The sequence below is a fragment of the Mustela nigripes genome, chromosome 2 (genome assembly GCF_022355385.1).
Source record: "Mustela nigripes isolate SB6536 chromosome 2, MUSNIG.SB6536, whole genome shotgun sequence".
NCBI lineage: Eukaryota > Metazoa > Chordata > Mammalia > Carnivora > Mustelidae > Mustela > Mustela nigripes.
Window position 1 is genome coordinate 24,322,023 of NC_081558.1, and position 26,536 is coordinate 24,348,558.

General features: G+C 40.1%; 1 protein-coding gene across 7 annotated transcripts in view; it reads right to left on the bottom strand.

The window, feature by feature from the left end:
• ERC2 (ELKS/RAB6-interacting/CAST family member 2) overlaps window positions 1-26,536 on the bottom strand; it is a 915,738-nt gene that overhangs the window by 215,258 nt on the left and 673,944 nt on the right. For all 7 annotated transcript variants that reach the window (XR_009402378.1, XR_009402376.1, XR_009402377.1 and 4 more), the window contains one exon: window positions 4,496-4,643. Coding sequence is in view for 1 of the 7 variants with exons in the window: in XM_059389982.1 (XP_059245965.1) it covers window positions 4,496-4,643 (148 nt within the window). In the remaining 6 variants the exon portion in view is untranslated. The remainder of the gene's footprint in view (window positions 1-4,495; window positions 4,644-26,536) is intronic.

A 26,536-nucleotide genomic window follows, 5' to 3' on the forward strand; every position in this document is an offset into this window, starting at 1 on the left:
TATTATGTTCAGGTTGATTGCCTTTCTCCCATTCTCTACCCCCAAACCATTAAACCATAAGCTCCACTAGGAAGGGGTCTTTATCTATTTTGATCACTGATGTATTTAAAAAATGTTTTAGGGAAGGGACTCAATGAATATTGTTGAGTTGAATTCCAACATGGTACTTGGCCTCAGTGAGTTACCCCTACCCATACCTCATCCTTGTACCCCTGGGCAGCTTGGGAGTCAGAGGTTGAGGCACTGGAACTTGATTCCTCTGATAGCATCTATGAGGTGTGGGGGCTAATCCATGGCTCACACTACTGCCTTAAGGATGCAGTATTTAGCCTAGTTAAGAGCAAAGTGTCAGCACTCCTACATCTCAGATGCCCAGCCCTGCACTTCCAGATATAGGTGGTATGTTATAGGTATGGTAGTTGTGTCCTATGGTCTTGGTTTGATCAACTCAAAAATAAGAATGATGCCCTCCTCATTGCAGCAGATAAAATAACTGCTATGAATGAATCCCCAGGACCTGGTAGAGAGACTGGCACAGGCCAGGCATGCAATATGTTAGTTGGTTGATCATGAGGAAAAAGCAAGACAATGTTTGTAAAGGAAGGTATACATAACGCACTTGGCATAGAGCCTGGCATGTGGGAATCATGCATTCATTCACAAAATAAATATTTATCGCGTGTCTACTAAGTTCTAGGCGAAGTGCAACAATCGTGGGGATCGTTGAACGAACTACTAAATGTCATGGGCAGTAGGAAGATCTGCATGAGATAAGCTGAGCGGAAGGCAGCCTGAAGAGGGTGGTATCTCTCATGAGCCAGTCTGCTTCAGTATCCTTACAGAACACTGGGCAGAAGAACACCCAGACTCAGGCCTCCCCCTCCCACTGACCTGGACACGTGAAAGAGTGTCAGTCATACAGGTGTCAGTCATACAAGTGATGACAGCTGAGGTTTGGGACTCTCCCGGTGGTACCCTCTCTGATTGACTCTATGTGACTGCATACACAAACCAAGCAAATTTGATGAGCACTATAAGCCTCTGTAGTGCACCCTGGGTGCTGGGGTCAGTGGTTCCTGATATGACTGCTCACTGCTCCCCAAGTGCTTGGGCTTTAAGGGAGGGGGGACCAGGAACACTTAGGTACTAAAGTCTGTCTGCTCTTTGTCCCACAGTTCAGGGGTGTGTTCTCAATAAGTTATGACTCCCAGGCTTGCAGAAAAATATCAACAATGAAATCAAAATCAAACTACCTCTAAGGGTTGGTGGTAACAAAATCAGTTAGTAATAGCAACAGTAGTAGTTGTAGGAATCATGCCAGCTCACAAATATACAGCACCTATTATGTGCCAGGCACATGCAAAGCTCTGACATTATACTCACAATACTTTGAATTCGATTATTAGCCCAATTTACAGACAAGGAAACTGAAATTTATGGAGGTTTTGTATTTTGTCCATGATCACACAGCTAGCTAACAAGTGCTCAAGCAAGAGTAACCCTAAGCAGTCCAACTCTAGATGGCATCTGCAAATTCAGTTATGGTTATGTGCTAAAGGGTCTTTTCAAGCATCATGGAAGTCCAGCTTTGATGCCTGAGTAGGGCACCCAACCTCTCTGGACCACCAGTTCCTTCTCCTATAAGAGCATCAGCCCTTCCGTTTCATTAGGAGTCGATGAGTCAGTGCATGTAAAACCTTTACACTGATGCCTGGCATGTGGTGAAAACTCAGAAGTATAAGGAATTATTGACATGATCAAATAGCTTAAGCCTAAGAGCTCTAGGCAGAACCCACCCCTTATGAATAGCCAGAGAACATTCTTACACGCCATCTACTTCAAGCTCAGAAAGATAAGAGGACCTCACAGTTTCTGCAATACACTTCTGCTTGTCACTCCAAATTCCTTTCTGAACCTGGTGAGGTATGTGTGGACTCAGGTGGACTAGCTAAAACCTAAGCTTTACAGCTTACAAGCTGTGTGTTTTAGGCTGGTCATTCACACTCTGAGTCTCAGTTACGCCCCCTGGGAAAGGGAGGTAATCCTGCCACCCACACCACAGGGCTGCCGTGAGGACCAGGGGACAAAGTCCCCGAGGATGCTGGATATATATCCTGGAACAGAGCAAACGCTCAATAAAAAAGGGAGTGCTTTTATAAGCCAATTAATCATTATCCTTAGAATCGTGTCATTTACAAGGATACATCAATTCATGTGCCCCCCCCCCCCCCCCCGTTGCCTATAGGGTGTGGGGAAGGATTTCAAACCTAAATCATCAAGGAGCGCATCATTCTCATTTGCTGCCTTTTTTTCCACAACAGCCCTTCAGACCCTGCCTTAGTTCAGGCGGAAGCCTAACTCTGCGTGGCTAGGTTTCCCAAATGTGCCCCATGATACCCAAAACCAAGCCTGTTGTGAATAATGAAGGCTTTGTGCAGTTTCCCAGGAGCAAATTGAAGGGCTACACTCAATCCTTCCTGGAATCCAGGAGTGTATTTTCATGATGCTGAGAAAGAAAGAAAAAAAAAAAAAGCCTTAAAAAAATTCTTTATTGGGAAAAGTAGAGGGAGATTTGGGGAGCAAGGTATCTAAGAGACAGGAAGAAAAATATAATCCACTATGCCTGACCATAAGGCCTCGGGCAGTCTTGGCTTTGCAGCAATGCCAGGCCATTTCAGAAGAGCTGGCCCCAGAGGGTAGCCATCAAGTCTGGAACCCTTGGCAAATACAGAATAAATGAAATCACATTACAAATCAAGATATAATGCTATCATCTATGGTCACAGGATTTTTGGCCACCAAGTACTAGAAATCATTAAAAGAGGGAAAGGGCAAGGCAGGATGTAGCTGTTATGCACCCTCACCACCCCCCATGGTGGGGGCAAGTGTCTCCTTAGCTACTGACTGACCTGAGACCTTTGGATCATGTATGCATCGTAGCTGGACCCGTGGTACTTGGCCGTAATATCTGGGCTGTAGCCAGCATCACAAGTGCATGGTATATTCGAGCTCAGGGGCTGTTTCTTAGGTCTATATACCTGTGGGAGAAAGCTACAATGGTTAGGTGCAGGAGGGGAGGGTGCAGGGTTCACAGGAAAGAGTTGGAGAAAGCAAAGAAGGGGGCTTATCTTGACTTTCTGTGGCCAAGTGGGTAGAAACCAATGTAAAAGATGCACAGCCCCAAACAAAGAGGTCAGATGTAAGCGGTTCCCAACCCCCAGGACCAGCGCTAGCGAGGCATGCTGCTCTGTGGAATGACCCCAATGTCTGGCAGTGACTGGGACCCTCCCTCTGCAGGAGAGGGCACCCAGGCGTGGCAGTGGTCTCTCTCTCTCAGCAAGGCAGTCCTATGGGAAATGGACTCTGGTCTAGGGCCAAAGGATGACTTTTCCTTCCTGAGGAGGGAAAGAGTTGGCCCAATTGTGAAGGGAAGGGGCTTATTTCTTTGGGCTTCCTTTCCACTCACCTTGCACTATGTGCTCAGACACCCTAGCAGGCAGAGAACCAGTGCTGGTGGCTGAAATTGAGGTGGACACACTCCTTGTGGTACCATGTGGCATTTAGAGAGTTTCAGAGCCACATGTGGCCTAAGCTAAGATGTGACAGCCACCTTGTGAGACCACAGACCGTTGAGCCATAATATATGCGGAATTGGTTATATAAGGAAGCTAGAATCCAAGGGAATATCTTTAACAATTACTTCCAAAATACCCCAAGTTATATATGGAGAAGAAATAAGGCCTGAAGATTTCAGGAATGATTTTGCAATACGCTACTTCCATTCAAGCCACTTCCAGGAAACTCTCCAAAAAGAAAAGAACTGCTTTCTGTACAAGTTAGGACTTTGCCCCTCCTTCCTTTTCCCTCAGAAGAAATACAGTAGCCTAGAGAGGAGGAAAAAGATGGGATAATTGAGTAAATAGGTGACAAAAAGAATGTATAGCTGAATAATGGCCAAGGAGGTCTCCAAGTAGTCTGGCAGTGCTGGGGACTGGGAGATGTCCCTTAGTCAAAAGGTCCTAAAGGAACTAGTTGAAGAACCAAGGTTGGAAGTATGGAGAGAAAGAAATCTAAAGAACTGGATGAGGAGAGTCACTGATGGGGCCCAGAAAGAGAGCAAGACAGAAGGTAACACGTCCAATGGGAAAGAAGGTGCCCAGAATTTAATTCGTAGGTTCCAAGAAATAGTCAGAAGTCATACAAAGTCCACTGGAAGGAAGAGACCTGAGAGTTATTTCTGGGGAGATGATGTGAATATAAAGGAAAGGGAAACAGCACTGGCTGCAAACCACACAAGCCCAGGCACATGCACATAAACAGAAAAGCAGTAAAAGGATGTTTCAGCAACAACTTGGGCAGTATCATTCCTACCTGGTTTTAACTGCGTGAGCCGGCACGATGGGTATGGGAGAATGAAGAGCAGCTAAACCCAGAGAAAGCACCCAACCAAGGCCCCCAAACCAGCCAAACACACCTTTCGTGCAGGAGGCCCCACCTGCTGCTTTAACTGATGCACGAGTCGATCTTTTTCCCGCTTCAGGGCCATAACTTCTTCCTGTGTCTTTTTCTTTTTGGAAGCAGACAATTCCAGCAAGGCAATATTTGCATCTTTTTCACTGATTGCCGCAAGCAGAGCTTCCTGTCTGGTAAAATAAAGATTATTGTGATCATTTTTACAAAGTGTAAAAAAAATTGTCATTTATAGTTGAAATGAACCATGGAGCTTTGTCTTCATGGGAAGGAATTATGGACAAAGTTTAAGACAGACGTTGTCTCAGAATGGACATAGTAGTTTGGGTCAGAATCCCCGAGACTCATGCACTGCTTCCTCTGAAGGAGCCATCTTTCATTGGTTTCATAAACAAAGCTGCAAATTAGAAAAGGAGGGAATCAGTCTGAGCATTCACTTCTAGGACACTTTAATCCATCCATCCATCCATCCATCCATCCACCCATACACCCGTTTGCCAAGTAAAGTTCTCGGTACTCCAAGACAACCCAACAAAACGGGGCAACAACTTAAATATCAAGATCATTTTTTTTCATGTAAGATTTCCTTTCGAAGTCATGCAGAGATATTTAGTAGAGGAGTCCTTTCTATTTTCAACGTAATTAATGATGCTTTCCTGCTATTCTATTTAAAACCATTCCTTCCTCAGTCTTCCTTATTTAGTAATTGTATCACTAACCACTGACGAGTCCAAGCCCCAAACTTAGAAGTCATCCTTAATTCCTTCCCTCTCTTTTTTTCCCAGAGACACCCCATCAACAACTTCAATAGGTTTTACTCCAAAAGACATTCCTTATCTACACATTTTTAAAAGATTTTTATTTATTTTTGAGAGAGAGAGAGAGAGAGAGCAAGCATGAGCAGGGGGAAAAGCAGAGGGAGAAGCAGACTCCCTGATGAGCAGGGAGCCCAGTGCGGGGCTCAATCCCATGGCCCTGGGATCATGACCTGAGCCAAAAGGCAGACACTTAGCTGAGTTATCCAAGCACCTGAAAAGACATTCTTTATCTAAACTGATCTACGGCTACCAGACTTGTCCCAACCACCAGCATCTACTCCTGCAGCCCACTGGTCTCCCTAGAACAAAACCCAAAATAATCTTTAAAAAATTATAAATTTTGGGGTGCCTGGGTGGCTCAGTCAGTTGGGTAGCTAACTCTTAATTCTGGCTCAGGTCATCATTTCAGTGCTGTGATATTGAGCCCCAGGGAGTGCTCCATGCTGGGTGTGGAGCCTGCTTGAGATCCTCTCCCTCTGCCTCTCTTCACCCTCTTAAAAAAAAAAAAAATTACAATGCTTTGACTCATTATCTCTGATTTTTTTTTTAAGTTTTTATTTATTTATTTGACAGAGAGACAGTGAGAGAGGAGACACAAGCAGGGGGAGTGGGAGAGGGAGAAGGAGGCTCCCCGCCAAGCAGGGAGCCCAATATGGGGCTCAGTCCCAGCACCCTGGGATCATGACCTGAGCTGAAGGCAAACATTTAACCACTGAGCCACCCAGGCACCCCCTTAATCTCTGATTATGCTTACTCAAAATAATATTAGAGTTGACTACTCCCATTTTACAGTTCTTTTTTTCTTGCAACATCTGTTGCAAATTTCGACATGGAATTTTGGGAGACTATTTCTAACTAACTAGACATTGGTTCTCCTAGTACCTTTCATTTAGTCCTTCTCAACACTGAGGAAGTCTTGTCCCAATCTGCGTTACTTCTGCCATATTCTAGATACCTTATAAGACCTCACAACCCTGCGAAAGCCTCTGTACTGGATATTTTCTTTGCATAGAAGACCCAGGACTAAAACTTGGTCATGATCCTGTTTTGTCTTTTTTTTTAATTCCCAGACCAGGCCCACTCCAGACTAGGCCCCCTCCAGATGTCTGAACAAGATGGTCATTATTTGGATCTCAGATTTTCCCCCTTTTCCCTGCAGGGATTTGTATGGACTTTTCTGGGCCCTGCTAAAGGCAGGCAGTAGGAGCTTCTGTTGGAGGCTCAGTCAGACATATGAGCAGCAGAAATGTCAGGGAATATGTCCACTTTCCAGAAGAAAACCAGTGCAGGCTGGACTATCAACAGCGGCATTCAAATCCAGCTTCACACAGCCTGTCTCCTTCTGGATAACATCTTGAGACAATAGACATGCTTACCATTCACAGCTCATGCATATTTGTACATAAAACTAGGCTGAAGAGGCTGTACAGTCTTCAAATCAGGGAGAGCCCATTCGCTACCTACTCCAATTTAACTACCACACACGTAGGGTGACTGTAATATTTTACCCTACTCTGCGCCAAATTAAAATGTCTGTGTGAAACTTTTTTAATGGAAACAACCTAAGAAATTATTAGGAGGAAAATTGGGGATTGATCATGAATTATGCTGTATCTCATATTTCACTCTTCCTTTTAAAAAGATTTTATTCATTTGAGAGAGAGAGCAAGCATGCATGTACCAGCAAGAGTGGGGGGAGGGACAGAGAGAGAGGGAGAAGCAGACTCCCCACTACCTGCAGAGCTCAGTGTGGGGCATGAGGCTTGATCCCAATCCCAGGACTCTGAGATCATGACCTGAGCCAAAGCCAGACACTTAACTGACTGAGCCACCCAGGTGCCCTCCATATTTCAGTCTTTACAGCTAAATGCAGCATTTAAAATGCTGAGGATAAAAGGGGTGCCGTGGTGGCTCAGATGGTTAGGCGTCTGCCTTTGGCTCAGGTGATGATCCCAGAGTCCTGGAATTAAGCCCTGCATTGGCCTCCCTGTTTGCTGGGGAGTCTGCTTCTCCCTCTCTCTCCCCCCTGCCCTCCCCCCGGCCTGTGCTATCTCGCTCTCTCTGTCAAATAAATAAATAAAATCTTCAAAACAGAAAAAAAAAAAAGAAAAGAAAAAAGATCTGTGAAAACGTTTATTTGTTGAGAGACAATTCTCCACGTGTCTCATATTTCAGCAGGTTTTACAAGCAAAGGCACTATCTTCTTTTCTCACAATCTTTCCAGAATGTTTGTATAGTGAATAACCTTGGAAGACAGAAGTAGTTTCTCCCTTAGGATCAAAGGGTAGACATGCTTACTGCCCTCATATAATAGCATCTCCTTCTAGAGCAAAGGGCAGGCACGTTACTGCCATTATAAAAGATTCAGGTTCTGAAACTTTTCAGTGTTCTTCTCTTGTAATGTAACCCACTGTAAGCCCAGCTATTCATCTGAGCTGCCTGCCTTGCCTCCATGGGACTTGAGGAAAGGAGAACTGACATAAATTCGCTGACACTGCTCTCCGCACCTTAAGCAATGAAGTCCTTTGTTTCTGACCGCAAAGTCTCTGGTCATCTACCTGCATCCATGAAACTGAGGCAGGCTAACCATTAGCATGCCACTAAGGGAAAAATCTCAGAATCCTCACAGTTCTAGATGGGTAGGTATATATTCAATAAGATCCCCCAAACATAAAACTGTATTCATAGAAAAAAAATTGGAAGGAAAGACATCAAAATGTTAATAGTCATTCTCTTATGGTGGTGAAATTGATAGGCTGGTTTTTGCTTTTTTTTCTGCCTGTATCTTTCTGCATTCTTCTTCTTTCTCACAAAATACCATGAGAGTAAAATTAACAAACTGTAAATGAAACTTCACAGTCATTAAATAAACCATAGGTGCACGCTTCAAATACTTGGCATATACGAAAATCTCTTCATTTTCTCATCAACATTTTTATTATGTTCTCTCTGTACCTCTCACTCTTTATATGCAGGTAAGTGCACACACACATAGTGTCACATATACGTATCTGGTACAATCTACATCATCTCCCATGTGAACAGTTGTAATCATTGCCTAAGTAGGTTCCCTTTGCCCACTTTTATGTCCCTATGTTCTATGGTCCTTTACAATCCACTTTCCTCTCCCAGGTCAAAGTTCAGAATTACACAGCTTTAATAACTGTTAAAAGTCATTATCAGCTGGGGCACCTGGGTGGCTCAGTGGGTTAGGGCTCTACCTTCGGCTCAAGTCATGGTCTCAGGGTCCTGGAATCAAGCCCTACATCAGGTTCTCTGCTCAGCAGGGAGCCTGCTTCCCCCTCTCTCTCTGCCTGCCTCTCTGCCTACTTATGATCTCTCTCTGTCAAATAAATAAATAAAATCTTTAGAAGAAAAAAGTCTTTATCAACCTAAAGAAGGACACTTCTAAATTCCTTTTACCCTATAATTCTATAATTTAAGCTTTTCATGACTTAACACTTATTTATCCTCTTGTAATATCATTAAAAGTCCCAACAAATTAATTTCTAATTTTCAATTTTCTATTGATTAGAAAACTGCTGATCATAAAACACACATCAATTCCTAATTCTCTACAGATACTATTACTAAATATAGTCCCAAATCCTATTATGCTTAATTATTATATCTCAAGATACATTTAAAATAATTTTTTAAAAAGTACACTTAAAACCACTACTCGTCAACATTAAATTTATGCAAAACATCCCATTTTGTTCCTTGTACCATGTTCCTTATTTTTTTAAATTCTGTTCTGTTTGCTTCTGGTTAACAAATATGTTTTATAAATGCTGGTACTATACAATCATAGATATCTGAACAAAATAAATGTAACAAGGAATACATATATATATATATATATATATTATACCCTCCTTTAAATATTGACCATAAACTAATGATAATTTATCTTAACTTGATTGAAATCTACATTCAATAATTTTAGTCTATTTAAGTCAAAGAGTAATTGGTAGAAAATAAAAGTATATAAAACTCAAAAAATATGAACATTTCACATTTCATACTACGATATCTCGGAAGATGTTCTGAATATGTTAAGGTTGTATCTGGCCACTTACTTAAACAAGGATGCCAGGCAAAGAAAACTCTTAATTGTAGGCTGATAGAACCATTGCATTTGTGGTTTTTTAAACAATAAGCTTTATAAAATGAGTTTTAGATAATTCTTCATCAAGCTGATATATTTCAATTAATAATTTAAATCACTGTGAGCTAATTCTGCAAAGTTATGGGTTTTCCTTATCCCTGCTTCAGAAGTCAGGGGCTTTTTGAGGATGAGAGATACTGAACATAATATTTTTTAAAAGATTAATTTCATTTGCCAGACCTATATCAGATTCTATACTTTTTGCAATTCCCATAAGGCAATTTGCTAATACGTCTACTTAAAGCACCGAAGGACAAATACTTTACTGAAAATTAACAGAGGCCTGTTTTGAGAAAATGGCAAACATTATAATAAATTAAGAAGCTTAAATGTTATCACTTCTTTTTTCCAATAGGGAATTTAGATTCAGTCTTTAAAAGTCTGGGAAAAGGGAAATATTTGCATTTCTAATGCCCTTTTACATCTACATGTTTTTACATGTTATAATTTTTTTTTTAATGTGTACCTGTGAAAAGACATTTGGATATAAATTGGAAATGCAAAGAAAAATTCTCATTATTTTCCCTATCAAGTGACTCATCTAGATTCAAGGACAGATTTACATTGCTTCAGAAATTGTTACGGTCCCAACAACCGGAAGAAAGTTTCTGTAAGTCTGAAATCACCTTCAGCAGTTAATCTGTCCTTTCTGTTCACAGAAAATACGAAAAGACCGTATTTCCTCATCTTTAGATAGTTAGTGGGGTTAAGTATATGCCAAAGGCTTGCATTATTATCTTTAGAACACTGTGATGCTTTAGTATACAATTACTAAGGTGATCTGTCTATGCCCCAAAATGTAGCTTAAAATATGAAAAGGAAGCCCAAATAAGCTAGAAAGGAAGATAAGATAATGCACAGAGAAATAAATCTATAAGAGTCTGCTGAATGCCAAGCTAAGAAAGTGGACCATAGACAGCATTTTATCAAAGTGCAGCCTAAACAAACGTCAAGGGGCATAATTTCTTTAACAAATATGGGCAACAATGAAGTAAAAAGAGGGGGGGACTTCTGTGCCCTCACGCACATTTAGTCAGGGTTAACAATGGATAAAAATATGTGCAAGAACACATTTAATAACCCTATGCTGTCATTCAGTTTGTAGGAGGTAGTCAAGATACAGCTAATAAAACACCAAAAAAAATGGTTTGCGCCACCCTGAAAAGAAAAAAAAAACCCTCAATGGAATAAAACAAAAGAAGACTGAAGGGCGTCTCCCACCGAGATAAATGCCTTCTTTTGAGTGTTGCCTGTGGCTAACCTTCACAAAGAGAGCTCCAGAATCCTCTGATGGTAATACATCACTACATCACTTATCACAGTCAATTTAAAAGGGAGCTTTATAAACATTTCTATTTCACTCCCTGTTGCTGTCGCTCTATTAATGATGACTTGAGCTCTGAGAGAGGATCCAAAATTAATTTTAGAAATTGTAAATGAGGCAGACCAATTAGGAACTATTATAAATTGGTTGGCGGGTTGGGGCGGGGAGGGGGGTAGTATTAACACATTTTTTTTTTCTTGCAGGCTCTTGTTTTAGTGAGCTGACCCATCTTTAGGAACACACTCAATTACAAAAGCAGATGCTTAAAAAATGCATTCCATTAAGAAATGTTTGGATAATGGCATGCAAGGGAGAACCTACATTATGTACGGTGCTCAGCCCACAGTCATGTTCTAATCATACTGTGGGAAAAAAAAATTCCGCTCAATCAACTTTTCCCAGTTAATTACTGTTTTCTTTCCCTCATGACCCTGAATCTTCAACCGTAAGTTCAGTAGGAGGTGACTCAAGACAGACGGTGACGAAAGATCCTGTTCAAAACAGCCTCTCTCTCACCCCTGGGGTAAGGATAGGTGGAGGTTTGCTGTGATCAACCCTGGAGATAGATGCTCATTTGCCTCAATTTCAAAAGCAGCATTTTTAAAAAGCATCTTGAGAAAGGAAAGTCTTCTGATATCAATTAATATCAACACTATCCACTAGCAGAATGATGTATTGTGTATGCAGAAGGGCCCACGCAGAAAGCAAAGCTGCTCACATAAGGTGGGGCCCACAGGGTGAGATATATTTGAACAACCACAAGTTCTAGCAAGGACAAAGAACAGACCAGATTTGTAAAGGCCAGGCTTTGGCAGCCCAGACTCCTTAATGCGGTTTGCTCTCTGTCGCCCACCTAAAACTGACCTCAAGAAATAGTTGACTCCAATTACGGAGAATTTTGTCTTTGAAACCTAATAGCACACGATTGGAATTTCCTAACACAGGGGCCATGAAGTCTTGTGGAGGCTCTTTACTCCACACACCAGCTTTTACCCCACTACTTACTCAGGGCATGACCTAAGTAGGCAGCTGAGCCATCCTTGGGTTCCGCCAAGTGCAGCTAGGCTAGGAAGTTCTGTAGGTAAAGGGAACACGGTGTGCTTTCAGGGCACTGAGATGGCAAATGCCGGCCCCCTGGTCATTTTGCTACAAAGGGTGTCAGGGAGTCTGAGGCCAACTGACTTTCCCATATGGAAACGGCCAGAGGAAGATGAGTATTAGGAAGAGCTACTGCCCCCATCCTCAAATGCTCTCTCCATTCCCATCCCTTGGGAGAACTGATTTAAAAAAAAAGTCAGTGGGGGATGGGAGGAGCCCTTCTCTAAGTCCGAGTAGAAGACGTGTGTGGCATTACTGATTACTGTGTCTGTCTGCCTGTCTGTCTGTCTCTCTCTCTCTCTCTCTCTCACACACACACACACACACACGATAAAAAATTACTTCTTTCAATTTTTAGCCTTTTATGATTTCTTTAAACTTGTCTACTTAAATAAAATACCACTTATGTCCTTAAGACTTGATTAACATACTTGATTAGGATACTAATTTAGTGCCTGAGCTTTGGGACTGAATATACCTGGGTTTGAATCTCACTAATTTATCTATTGTTTCTATGACCCTGGCAGGTTCCATAATGACTCTGAAACTTAGATTTCCTCATGACTGAACTAAGAAGGATGATAGTCACTGTCTCTGAAATCTTTATGAGAGTTAAATGTGACAGTGCCTGTAAAGATTCTGTTCAGTGCCTGATACAACCACACAAATGTTAGCAATTACTTATTTTTACATAACATGGATACCATCAAATGTAAAGATTGAAGTTTTGCCTTATTTTCTACCAGGCTCTCCTTCACAGTAAACATTCTAAACATGCCATTGGGTCACTTATTTTCAAGGCTGACTCTCTGAAATTAGTTTCTGTCTAGTCGCACATTTGACTTTCATGAGGTGATGTCTGTTTTCCCAAATAAACTAAAAGGAGAAAACAGAGCTTGAGTGTGGACACAATGTGTTCATCATAGGAGAGTTGCATCCCAGGCCAGGCAGGTCTGATTTAGTCAGTAACTGTTCAATATCATTCCATCCAAACGGATAGGAAAGGCCACATAAAAGTGGGCAAGACGTGATTTCATGCCACATGAGAAATGGAAAGGTGTTTTAAAAGGTGACCTTTTAAAAGTCAAGGTCAAGTGCAAAATCTAACCAAGGTCAAACAACTTCAAAACAAAAATTGTTCCATTAAAAAAAAAAAAAAAACTTAAAAAAATAGTAAATTTGGAAGGCAGGGAGGGCAAGTAAAATAAAGAGCCTCTGACCCTTCACGAGGCACACACGAGCACACCAGGCATTAGTGTGTAATCGCCTGCTATAGTTCTCCTTTGGTTCCATTATTCTAGTTCAGTGATGAGAAAGTTTCTCTGTAGACCACTTCACACCGCCAGTGCAGATTTACACATGCAGTACACCCAGCCAGACTCCCTGGAAGGGTTATTGATGATTGATAGTAGGAAAACGGAACACATCTGGACTTCACTGTGGGCCAGAGCTTTGCTAAACCTATTGTCCATGGATGATCAGTTACTGTCCAGACACTTGCCTTCTCACATTAACTTTTCGGTTGGAAATTAGTAACTGCCAGAAAATGGGTCACTAACTTCAAGGTTTAGAAGTTTAGAACTCAGGGTATCTGATCAATTATTATTTTTTTCTTATTGGTAAGATATATAGATGTGTATATACGTGCATATATGTATGTATTTATTTTCTCAAAAGATAATATATTTTAACTTTCCCTCTACTGTATATTTAATGCTACTAAGATTTGTTAGTAAGCCTTGCACAGAGCAGCAAATTGCCCTCCTGTATCTTGAACTAAATATTTTCCCTCTTAATTTGACATTTTTGTGTTAAATCAAACCTCCCTTTACTTATGTTTACAGGGAATAGAATATTCCCAGAGGCTAAATTATAATGAAAAACAAAACAGATTGTCATGTCATTGCTGTGAGAGGAATATGAGCAGAAGGGGGCACATTCCAGAATTTTGCTAAACATTTGAAGAAAATTGAATTAAGGTTCTGTAAAGCAGATCTTGTAGAGAGAAATACAAAAAAATAAAGTTGCTGGAAGCAGCTCCTTTGTGACAGTTCCTATTCAGAGGAAAGGAAAAAGGCGGTGGTGTCTACACCGGGAAAAGGAAACACAGTGGTGTGTCTGTGTATGCCAAGCAAAAAGCAGGTTTCCAGAAGGAGCCTGAAGGCATCATATCTGATAGGGAGGAGGGCTAACCAGACTCCCCTCAGCTTGAAGCTGCTCTCCCTTGCTGTGCCTGCCACGAAGAGAACGGCAATTCAGGATAACCTATTGGAGTTTTCCTTCGGGAATCTGATGGCTTTTAAAGCACCCTCAAAGACGGAATTCCTCAAGTAAATCTCTTTGAGAAGTCTGGATTTTAGGTCTGCCATCTCGTGGCCATTGCAATAATTACTGCCCCTTTCCAGTTTTTCCCAAAGTAATTACATCTCTATCATCTATATTCTAAACAGGTACTGCAAAGGGTGCTTATTTAAAAAATGAACGTTAACCACAGAAGAGCTCCACGATGTGTAAGGAGGTAGGACATGTCACATTCTCATCCGCTTTCTGCTCACATTTTTCATGTCTTGATGGAAGCTTAGATTGAAATGATCACTTTACAAATTATCAAATAAACATTCAGTATAGGGTTAGGCCTGTTGAGAGGTGGGATCAGAGGTGAAAGGCATGTTTTCGGTGCCTTTTTTTAAAAAAAGAAAACTTAATGGACACAGAGTTGCATCCAAACGAATGAAAGTATCAGCATTTCTGTACTTGCCACACATGAATTTGCGAGAACATACAGAATAAAGTAGGTTGTAAATCCAAAGGGGCTTCATACCTAAAAATTAAGATGGTATGTTTTTCTGAACATGCTTCAACAATGTGAGGGGGAAAAAGTAAGACCAAATTTATAGCAGATATATGTTGGGATGGAAATGCTAAAATGCTGCTATAAAAACATACTGAGTCTGTCTAATGAACACCCACTAGCCACTTGTTGCATGTGTCAACAGGAGAGAAGCAAATGCATGTGGTCACTTCTTAGCAAGATTTCACCAATGTATCATAAGGTCTAAAGTAAAGAGAGATGCAAGAGCTTATTCTATGACCATAAATTAATTTCAGAGCCCAAACTACAGAATTATAGAACTATGCATACACATACATACACCAAAAGGATTGCATTGCTAGGCAACGATTCAAAAGATACATATATAATGAAGAGTCACAAAAATCAGCAAGTGAATTCAGAAATAATGAGTTATATCTGTTAGTTACCTGAAATTTCTGGATTTGTGAATATAATATATGGGACAGTATAGCATGCTCCTTCTCGGAGGTTGAGGGAATGTGAAACCAGACAGCGGATGCAGAATGAGAGAGTCTGGTAAACTACCTGAAAGCACTCCACATCTGGAAAGAATCGTGGGGGAACCAGCCCAAGACACAATGGTATAGAAAGCAGTCTCAGATTTACAGTATGGGTGGCCTTGTGGCTCATGGAAGTGAAATTTCCACTCGGGGAGGAGCGATCACTAAGAAGCAGGAATATTTGTGATGTGAAATTAGGAAGTCCACTCCAAAGCAACTGGAGGGAGCATGTTCCTCTGGGGTGGCTGTTTACTGACCATGCAGAGAAGAATAAACTAACCAGATAATCAGAGCCCAGTTCTTCAACTCCTTGAGCGCATACTCACTGAGTACCCCCTGCATACCAGGTACCGGGGAGGAAAGGACAACGAAGACAGGCACAACAACTCCTGCTGCCATACAGCAGACCCTGGAGACTCTCCATGCACACAGTCATAATGGCTAACCCTGCTTTCCACAGAAATACTATTCTATTTCTGTCAGTAACGAATACCAGATCATTAGCAATACCAGGCAAAGAAGATATCCATGAATCCTGTTTACCAACCCAAAGGCTGGGAATAAGAATTCACATGGCACGTTCCCCCACATGCATCAAATAGTGGGATAATTGATCCCAAAGCTCTCTCCCATCCTGTCTTCTTCATTCTGCATGTCCAGCGTGATGCAGCTGCAATCCAGAAGCTCAAAAATGAACAAATAAACAGAAACCTGACACCTCCTATTCATAACTATTGGCTGAATGATTTGAAGAGCACTTTTTTGTGTGTGTTTCAGAAACTGTCAAATATCAGTGATCTCATGTAGTTCGACCTAACAATTTCCTCCCATAAAAAAAAAGCAGCTTTACTGGTTTCTTCATCTGCTTGTTTATAATACATGCCCATGGAGAATTATAATTCTTCATCACTTTCTAACCTCAAAGACTTAAAAGACTGAAGCAATTCCCTTTCCACAATATCCAACTACTAATCCTACATGCACCCAAAGACTACCTACTAGAGACAGCCCAGTCCATGGGAGAGAGCCTGCTACACATATCAGAGTGGGAAGCAGGCAACTAGAAGCCCTGAAAGGTGACAGATCCCAGTCCCTTAGTGGGTGCCCCCAGACCTGGAAAACCACTTAGTGAGAAACTTCCTGGTGATCAACTCCCAACCTGATAGTGATTACCACTCCCTGAGATACTGACCTGTTGACTGATTGCTTTGAGATCAGATCATCTATCTCCCAGGACAGCCTTGAGGCGGCCCCACATCACTGAGCAGCAGTGGAGCACCTTCCTTTAGATTTGAACTTCAAGTCACAGGACAAAGGGCAGGAGTCAGAGAAGAATGTGGCTGCAGAATGCTTAAGGGGTTTTCTAAATTCCCATAAGTGAAAGGACCAAGAAAAAAGCATCCTTGAAGAGGTGACACAATCATGAGTGGTGGCATAAAAGTACTAGCTAATGTCTTAATCTGTGTCTTAATCTCTCCACATATGGACAAACACTGTGCTAGAGAGAAGTTACTGTGGATGAACACTGTGCTAGACATTGTACGGGAACAATAAGAAAGAGGGCTTGCAAACTCTTCTGGTAAAGAAAACAAATGCATATGAAACGTCAAATCACAAAACAAAAGACAAAGTATAGTCTATTAATGCCTCCATTATTAGGATGGAGGATTAGCAATTATTAAGTTATTACTTTGTTTGCTATATGCATATGTGAGGCCTAGGTAAAGCACAGAGTTTCATTTAGTCCCCTCAAATTATCCTCCGAAGAGAAAGTAATTATTATTCATACCATGAAGTTCCATAAACTGAGTCTGTGGAAATTTAAGCAGATGGCCCAAAATCACATTGCTTTTCAATGGTGAAACTGGAATTTGAATCCAGGTCTGTGTGACTTGGTCATTTCACTAAAATGCTTGGTTGTAGGAAGGAAGGAACATCCCTTTGGTTTGGGATAATGGGGGTAGGTTTTCACATACTGCAGAGGTGGTGTATTGGAGGGCTGTACTGGAGGGCTCTAGAAGGAAAAGGGAGGCTTTCAGATGGGGATAAGCTTCTGAGAAAAAACTAAGAGGATTCAGTCATTTAAAATTCAATCTGTCTTGTGTATTTACTTCTATTTCCAGCTATACAACTCCCAGGGATGTTAGAGTACCACCACAGAAAACACATGGTCAGATTCAGTGCTTCCTAAGTGCCAGATCAAAGACTGGCACTTGGAAGTTCTCATGCATGCACACACTTGCTCATTTACATATGCATATATAAGCGTGTACACTCTCACTCGAGTACACGTGCACACAGGTGCGGACATGGGCAAATACTGTGAGAATAAGATGGCCAACACCCTTTCCAGGTAATGGCAACTTTTTATTCTGAAATTAGGTAATGTCTTTGCTCAGATGTGGTGTTAAAATGTCCTTTTATCAAATGATGGTGATGGAGTTAACACTTAAATAGCCTTATTTAACTTAATAGCTTAATAAGCTTTATTTTATTTTTCAAAAATATTTTTTCGTAGTATTGGTCCATGACATTCAAAATCTAGAAAGCATTCATTTGATTGCTGAATATTATTATAATTAGGGTGTGCTTGACGGACATCTGGATATTCCTTTTTACTCTGTAGAGATGGGGGCTTGTCGTTCCTTTTGAATGTGCTTGACCTTTCATTAAATACTGCTGAGATTTCCAAGCAGGTTGCCTTAGGAACGTCATGTTGAACCCCAATCATTCTTACTAAGTGACCATTCCTTAGATACCCATTCCAGATATAGTACCCTTAGGATATAGGTGAGGAGTGATCTCTTATTTCACAGATAGTCCCCACTACACATGATGTCTAGGTCCTTCTCAGCACCCTCAGTTACCAGAGAAGGAAAGAAAAGCTGGGTTGGTCTACATTAACCCTTAGGTGGCCAGAAAGTCCAGTATGAAATATGAAAATATGACATACTCTGCCTCTCCATGCATTGAATTTTCTAATGTAATATGTATATGTATGGCTACGAATGTCTGAATAATCAGTGTCTGGGAAGACTTGGCAACATGGTACTTATTCCTCCAACTATGGGCTAAAGTGAATACAGATAAGGATTGCCTCCAGGGACCCTAACATTTGAGTTAGGACCTACGGATGGAAATCACAGGTAGATCAGGCTGATGTCAGTCCAGTAACAGAAAGAACTCTGGCTAAGTCACAGCTTCAAACAACCAGCACAAGCTGCCTCCTTCCCATCTCTGAAAGTATCGGTGCAGACATCAGAGCAATTCATGTCAAGCAATTCCCACAGCAAGAATTCTAACAAAAGAATCAGTTAAGTTTCTTTGGATTGCCAGCTACAGAAACTGACTCCAGCTAACTTAGCAAAGAGAGGAAGTATTAGGGGCATATTTGGATAGGTTAAGGGAAAAAAAGAGCTAACACGTGAGTCTTAGGAAAGTCAGTGAGAAAGATGCTCCAGTACCCTGGTAGCAGGAAATTCCAAATCCATCTTGGGAAGACGTACCATTTATATAATAACTCTGCTAAAACCTTCAGACTTAATGGAAAAAGGATATTTGACCTTCCTAGAAAGAAAATTAGCCCAATCCAGGTCAATCAGCCATGGGTGGGGGTCTCCCCCCCCCCACTCCAGGGAAGGTCTCTATCACTGGGAACCCACCCTAAATAATGGTTTCACATCAAAAGAAAAAGGGGATAGCTAGGGTTTAAGGGCCATTCTCATTGGCAGTTACTCTAATAATCTCGTAGCTTGAAGGGTCTATTTCAGTGGTGTGTTGGAACTGGCTGCTCCTGGCTAGTGAGAGTAAGTTACCTGCATGTCTTTCCAACTCCACCGCCAGTCAGTAACCTTGGCCATGGTAGTAGTATTTATTTACACTATGGAAATTGGCAAATACTACCCATCAGGGCTTCTCCCTGACCTTGCCCTGTTTTACCCGCACACCACTGGCCTATTTCAAGATTGTTAAACACCTCTTGCCAAGACTGTTATCCATCCCAGAGGACTGCCACAGATCCCACAATAGGGAATATTTAGGTAACACTCCCCAGCACTTTTTCTGTGCCAAACACTGTACTATCCTACAGCATAACAGCACTACAGCACTATATGATACACTACACTATTCTAACTCTTCTCTATGTATTAAGTCATTCAATCTGCACAGCCATCTAATGAGGGAGGTGTTATTATTTCCCCATTTACAGATAAATAAGTAGAGACAGACGGGTGAATTAACTTGTGAACTTTGTTCACATGGCTAATAAATGGAAAAGCAGAGATTTGGACCCACAAAGTCTATAACTTAATAAGTCTCAGAATATAATAAACATGTAACTGTTGTTCTAAGTAATGATGCCAACAGAAAAAACCAACAACCCAAACAGTTTGAACCCAGGGAGGACTTGCCTGAATTCCAATAAAAGGATCTCTCTTTAGTCACAAAGATGCTGTCAGTGCGAGCAGCCTAGTACCTGGATGTTCATTCCTTTCATTTTCTGGAATGGCTGTGGACTGAAGCCAAATCTAAACCTGCTACAAATCTCAGAGAAGAGAGAGAGATTTCACTGTGTATAGTGCCAGAATTCCCCAGGTGAGTGGCAAGTGCATTTCAGGACTCAGTGGGCAGTGAATTGGCCATGATGTCACAAGTCCAGTGAGAAAGGGGAGTGAAGTCTGAATCTTCAACCACCTCCCCCACTGGTACTAATGGGAAAACAGAAAGGAGGAGATTCATAGAAAGACAGTCACCTGGTTTTAGATGTGTGCCATGAACAGGATACTTAATGCTATGCATCTTTAAATGAAAATACTGTTACCCACTCCCAAGGTCACTGAGAAGTTCAAATAAGATGACCCATAGGAAAGCATCTTGTAAACTGAAAAAATCTTATGAAACTGGCAAGAATTACTATGGGCAGTATCCTTATGCATACAGTTCCTAGAGCCTAAACAGCAATGTGCAGCTGGATTTATCCCAAGCAATATCTGGGATGGACCCACCATGAGCTGGGCACTGCTTCCATCTGTTGAGCCAAAGTTGTTTAGCGCATGTAAAAGCACCAGTCCAAATGGCTGGTGGGAGTTTCACCTGGGACAAATAGTGTAAGACCATAGAGGGAAAATTACTATCTGGAGGAAACATAGCTTTCCTTCTCCAATGATTTCTTGAAAGATGTGACCATAATCCACCAGCACAAAAGACAAAGCCTCTTTCTAAATAGAGTTTAAAAATTATGAATTTTTTAAATCCACTGAACAGTCAATGAATATTTGTTGAATGAATGAATGGAATTCATTGGATTCAATGGGATTCAGTGGGACTCCATGGATCTGGATTCAAATCCTAGTTCAGCACCACTACAATCTATGTGATTTGGGGGAAACTAATTCTGTGAATCTCGGTTTCTTTATCCATAAGATGAGAAAAATAATATGTACTCTTGTAGAGTATTATAGGAGATAAAATATGTAAACCATTTAGCACATTTAGTTAAGTATAAACAGTTATTACTACTATAAATGCAAGCTGTAGTTATTATTAGTTTAATTTATTAATCCACTATTATTATCAGCTACAAGATAAATATGTTCAAATCTCTAATTGCCAAAGAAATAATATGAGTATTCCCAGCTGCTAGAGACCAGAAGAGAAAACTATTTTTTTTTTTTAAAAGGAATGTTGAGCAACAATATTCTCAGTTTTCTGTGTTTGTATCTAGAGATTTACTACGTTCCTAGTGTTTACCATGGTATCACAATTCTACTTGCACACACTTCAGCAAATGTAATTTGGAGACTGGAAACAAATTTTTCTGTAAGGGCAAAAAGAAAAACTGAATTCCAAAACTGACAGTGTATCCAAGACAACATTTCCACTCTGGATTCTGCCTTCCTTTTTTAAATCACTTAGCAGAACTCTTGAATATCTAAACCCAGTATTTCAATGGATCTTCAGAGCCAAAAAGCTTTCTGCAAAGGATTAAAGAAGTAGCAAAGTGTCATTAAGAATATAAATTTAATTCGCTTGAAGGGAAAAAAAAAGTGTGGCTGTGACAGTTGCTCATTTTACACAGAGAATTTTAAAACTCCACAAAATTATAAGGGGAAAAATATCAACGAACTGCTATAGTCAAATAAACGAAAGTCCCATCAATTTATTTGTAGTTTCTCTTTGAAGTGCAAATAGACACAGGTGCTAAATGTCTTCCTTTGTTCTGTTAAAGAAGTCTGAAATTCTTAGGCTTTTCTATTCCAAACAGCTCAACAAGAGCTGTGACAATTCTTTGCTCAAATCAAATTAATTTAGCTTCTAGCTTAAAAAAAAAAAAAAAAAAAGTTGTATAATAAAGCAAATTAACTGCATTGTATTCCTAACTGATAAGTGACTTCTTTAAGTCTTTTCTTGGCTTAGGTGGAGGGTAGAGGAAACACAGCAATTGATTTGTTTTGAAGACCAACCCCCCGCCCCCCAAAAAAGAGAAAAAAAGAAAAATCTATCTCCATTTTAAGACTTTTAAAAACTAATTACAAACAAAATGCTTGCAGTTCTAATGATTGGCTATTAATCTTTTTTTTTTTTCCAACTTAACCATTTCCTCAAAGATCCATCTGCACTTCATTTATTTATTTCTACATAAAGACAGCTTATAATTCGCTTATCCCAAATTTGAAATACTGGTTTGTCTGTAAATATGGAAGCCTAGAAGAAGCCCCGGTAATTGGTGCTTTTAGCTGCCCACTTAATCTTGCTTAAATTACCAGTGTTCACAATGAGGAATGATGGAGAGGCACAGGTTGAGTAACCATCAGGATAGCAAATGCAGGGTATGAGGTTAATAAAGATTATTGTCAAGAATCTGAATGTTATTCCAAATCACAGTAACCAATGACTCACAAATTAAGAGCACTTGCTAACTAGAAGCAAGGTGACGGCCAAGTGGGGTAGTTAAGGCATTATTGCTTCTGTAAATGCTAAACTAAAAGTAGACGTGTAATCTTCAACTCCCTGAACACCCCAATTTGGCCACTAAAGATGCTGTTTTACATTTCCAAACATTTTCCCCTGTCACTACTTTTTATACTTCAGTTCTCAGGTTGTAAGTATTTGTTACTTGCAAAGCAGCCCCCTTTGAACACCGAATCATGGGAGGCATTTGTAACTAACTGCCAATGCGCCTGCCAAACAAAAACTCCCTGCTGGTGACATGACCACCTAGTGACCTCTAAAAATGTTGTAACAATGTGAAAAATAGCTCCCTCTTGTAGGAAACAGCAATTTTTTAAATTAAACGTACATTGAACGTTCGCTTATATACAGATAAATGGTGTTCAGAGTCACCTTCTCTGTTTCCAATTTCAATCTTTTGAAACCCAGCCCAAACCTAAATAAATAAACGTTGATACTAAGAAGAAACTAAGAGCTCAAGAGCCTTGTGATTTGCAAACAGCTTTTTTCCATTTTCGAAAATCTAAACTCTGGGCCAGACATAGAACAGGTAATGAAAAGGAACAGGCTTGGCAGTCCCTCTGTGGTTCTAAGCTGAAAAATACGTCAGGCAGAAATAAGTGGCTATAATTTGGCAGGCTTAATGTCTTTAAAAGTTTGCAGCTTGCTAGAGAAAAAAAAAATTTTTTTTTGAACAGTTATAACATTTACAAATTGAAACACAATCACTAAGCTAAAAAGCCACCTTGACATAATTTCATTATCCTCAGATTTTTAAGCGTACTTTTATCATCTTCAAGTATTTTTGCACTGAAATAATAGGAGGTGCGTACATAATAGCAGGCATACGTAATATTAGGCTACATCATAGTAGGCACTGATAATAATTAAAACTGGGGGCACCAGGAGGCTTTTTGATGCCAACATGATCTTAGATGACTGTAAATATTAATGAACCTGGTTTATGCCATTTGACAACAAAATATTCAAGCCTAGTCTCACTTTAAAAGGTGCAATGAAGCTTCCCCTATATGCCCAATGGGACACAAAAAATGGGAAATTGGACTTGACAGTAAGTATTTTTGATGCCGTGGATCACTGTTTTTCCGGTTACCTTATCTTTCTAAAATTTCAAAATTAAGAGTCTCAGCGCACCAGAGGTATGACATGTCAAAGGCTGTTTCACTTTAATGCGTCTGTTGTTCATCCTGACATCTCTTTCTGATGAATTATTTCCAAACACTGGCCTGAGCCTCGAAAAATCAAATCACTTGAAAACAGAGTGGCACTAGCAACTGTTTGTTTCCAAGCCATTAAAATGCCTGGAAGATCACTTGTTTTAGAAAAGGTAGTCAGTCCTTCTTGCCTCTTTAAATCTCTCACCTATCACCCCACCTCCCCCTACAAAGGCAAAGAAAACTACTTCAGGATCCCTCCCTCAAACAGGGAGAAAGCCAAAGGACCTTCTCTCAACTCTGATTTAAAAAATAATAAGAAACAAAGAAGAAAGAAAAAAAAATGCATACCCAAATCCATGTTAAAATATGCTTCCACCTTTTCAACTTTAAACTTAAAACCTACTTTGTTAATACACGAACACACCAAATTCAATATGCTTTTGGTAAAAGCGCTCCACATTGAATTAAAAAATTACTCTGCTTGTAAAGTGAATCCTGGCTATCATTTCCAGACAAGTAAGTCTTCCCTTGGTTTTGTGACATTTCCCCCAGCTTTAATTAGCAATTCTGTACTATATAAGTTGTTCCAGAACACTTGCTTCTACAAAAAAGCACTATGATGTAACTGACCATGAAACAAATTTGGATTTTTAAAGAAATTCAAGTGGTAGCAAAGGACTTGCTTTCCAGATTGACCTCTATCTCTCAGACTTTGTGGTGAGACAGTTCACAGTAGTAATATGATTTGACTAATGTTATATCCAAACTCATATGATAATTCTTTTTTTTTTCTTTTAAAGATTTTATTCATTTATTTGACAGAGAGAGATCACAAGTAGGCAGAGAGGCAGGCAGAGAGAGAGAGAGGAGGAAGCAGGCTCCCTGCTGAGCAGAGAGCCCGACGCGGGACCAGATCTCAGGACCCTGAGATCATGACCTGAGCCGAAGGCAGCGGCCCAACCCACCGAGCCACCCAGGTGCCCTCATATGATAATTCTAACTATACATATAAAATCATTATAATACAGTTATACTTGGTGGATCTATATGAAATTTCTAGTATGCAGGTAGGTTCAACCCACAAGAATGACAATATAGGATTCTGCCTACATGAAATTAGTCTCAGGATAATATTCTCATAGGATTGATGTGGAAGTCAATAAATGCCATCTCTGAAGAACTTAACAGAATGCCTGAAGCATGGTAAGCATTCAAAAAATGTGTGTGGTAGAAGGAGAAGGAATTATAAACCTGTAAATATTGTTCATTTTGAATATTCCAATCATTTAGGCTATTGACGCTTACTGACGTAAACATTGGCTGTGTGTCAAATAGCTTACAATTTAAGAAATTTAATCACAAGTCTTAGTTACTATTGACTAAGTGTTCTCCATCAAATAGTTTTTTAAAAAGTCAATTTATTTTAGGCTCAGGTTATATATCTCTTTTGTAAAAGACCATTCTACCAAATTAAGATAAATATTAGATCAACATAGACACACTATGTCTTTGAGTTCTTATATTTTGTATTCAAGTAACAATAGGGACAATTTTATCACATGGAGAGAATTACATTTGATCACTAGCAGAGTGGCTAAAATACTAACTCTTTTCCAATACCTTGGCTATCCAGTATTTCCCAGCAATTATCTGAGCTGGGCCAGGTGATGCTAGTAATCCACTCCTCTCCCCAAAATATGTGGTGTTCTAAGCTCATGAAGAAGAGACAACTCCATATATTAAATTTGATCTAAAAAATCTTCCAGGTTAAAAACAAAACAAAACAAAACTATATCATACTAAATTACCCATTTCTGAAAGATTAAGGAATTGGAATCTATGGCCAAGATAGTCTAGAATTTCTGAAATGTGTTAAACCACATTAAGTGAATTGGGTTCCCTAACTCCAAACTACCTACACCCACAGCCACTCTGTTAACACCCAGTAAGGTCACAGAAACCTCTGCCTCTTCTTATTGTGTGTTTTTTCCTAGAACTCCATCATCCTTGGACACACTTCTTTGATTTGTATTGTGAAAGGTGAGGGGTGAACTAATAAGGGATGGACACCTGCCATTCTTCAAAGCACCCCCCACCCCCCCCCCACACACACAAGTGGCCCTATATGCCCTTCAAGAATCTTTGGACTTTTAAGACCTCTGCCCCCATTTTACAACGTTCTGAGTTAGGTTTCCTTGTCTCCTAGGACATTGCTGGCCTGCACACTGAAAGCTGGCATTCAGACAAGGTGGGTCATGTCTGTAGCCAAAAGAAATCCAGCCATTTAATCTAAGAAATTGTGAATGCTGGATCTTTCCACTCTTCTTATTATACATTAAAAGCCAAACCAGCTCAAACTATATAACATTTTCCAAGAATGTTACAGTGGGTTTATGTCAATGAAGGTGAATGGATCAAATATATTCTTCAGTGAGGTCTCTACCAACAAATAAGACTTAAGCATATTAAAAGAGAGTCCATTTTGGAAATTCAAAATACTTGGCTTGCCAAAGTGAGGGCTAACCACCAAATTCCACCAGATAAGGTGGTTTTTCCTTTTTCTTTTTAGATTACAGACTCTGACTAATTCTTAATATTTTTACTTCTTTGCAATGGAATTTCAATTTGGAATAAAATTTTACTCCCTAACAATTAAGCCAAATCTCAAAAGCAACTCTATTTTACAACATCTCAGGCTCCCCCAGTTTACCTATCTGTGGAATTCCTCCTTTTGTACCAATCCAACAGAGAGTATAAATTAAAACACATTGGGAGCAGTATTGTAAAGAAAACAGTCCCGGAGTTGGTGCATTGTTGTGCCACTTCTTTTGAAATTTTGAAAATTATAATTGTATTAAAACTTTAAGAAGCCACTTCCTAAATTTTTCATGAGTAAAGATGATGACTACTTCACAGTTCACTTAAATCACTCAGGTCTTACTCCATCTTCTGGACATTTACACAGGAAGAAGGGTTCCCTACTGTCTCCTCCCCCTCACTGGGAGTCGGACCAGCTGGGACATTTTAAGTCTCTTTCATTAAAAAAAGAAGGTTAAGGTCAAAATAAGTATGATAAACATGGTAGTTTCTATTCTCAATACTCAAGGACGAAAGACTAAACAACAAAAAAATGTGACATTAAAATTCACTACATGTATGATGAAGCTTGTTT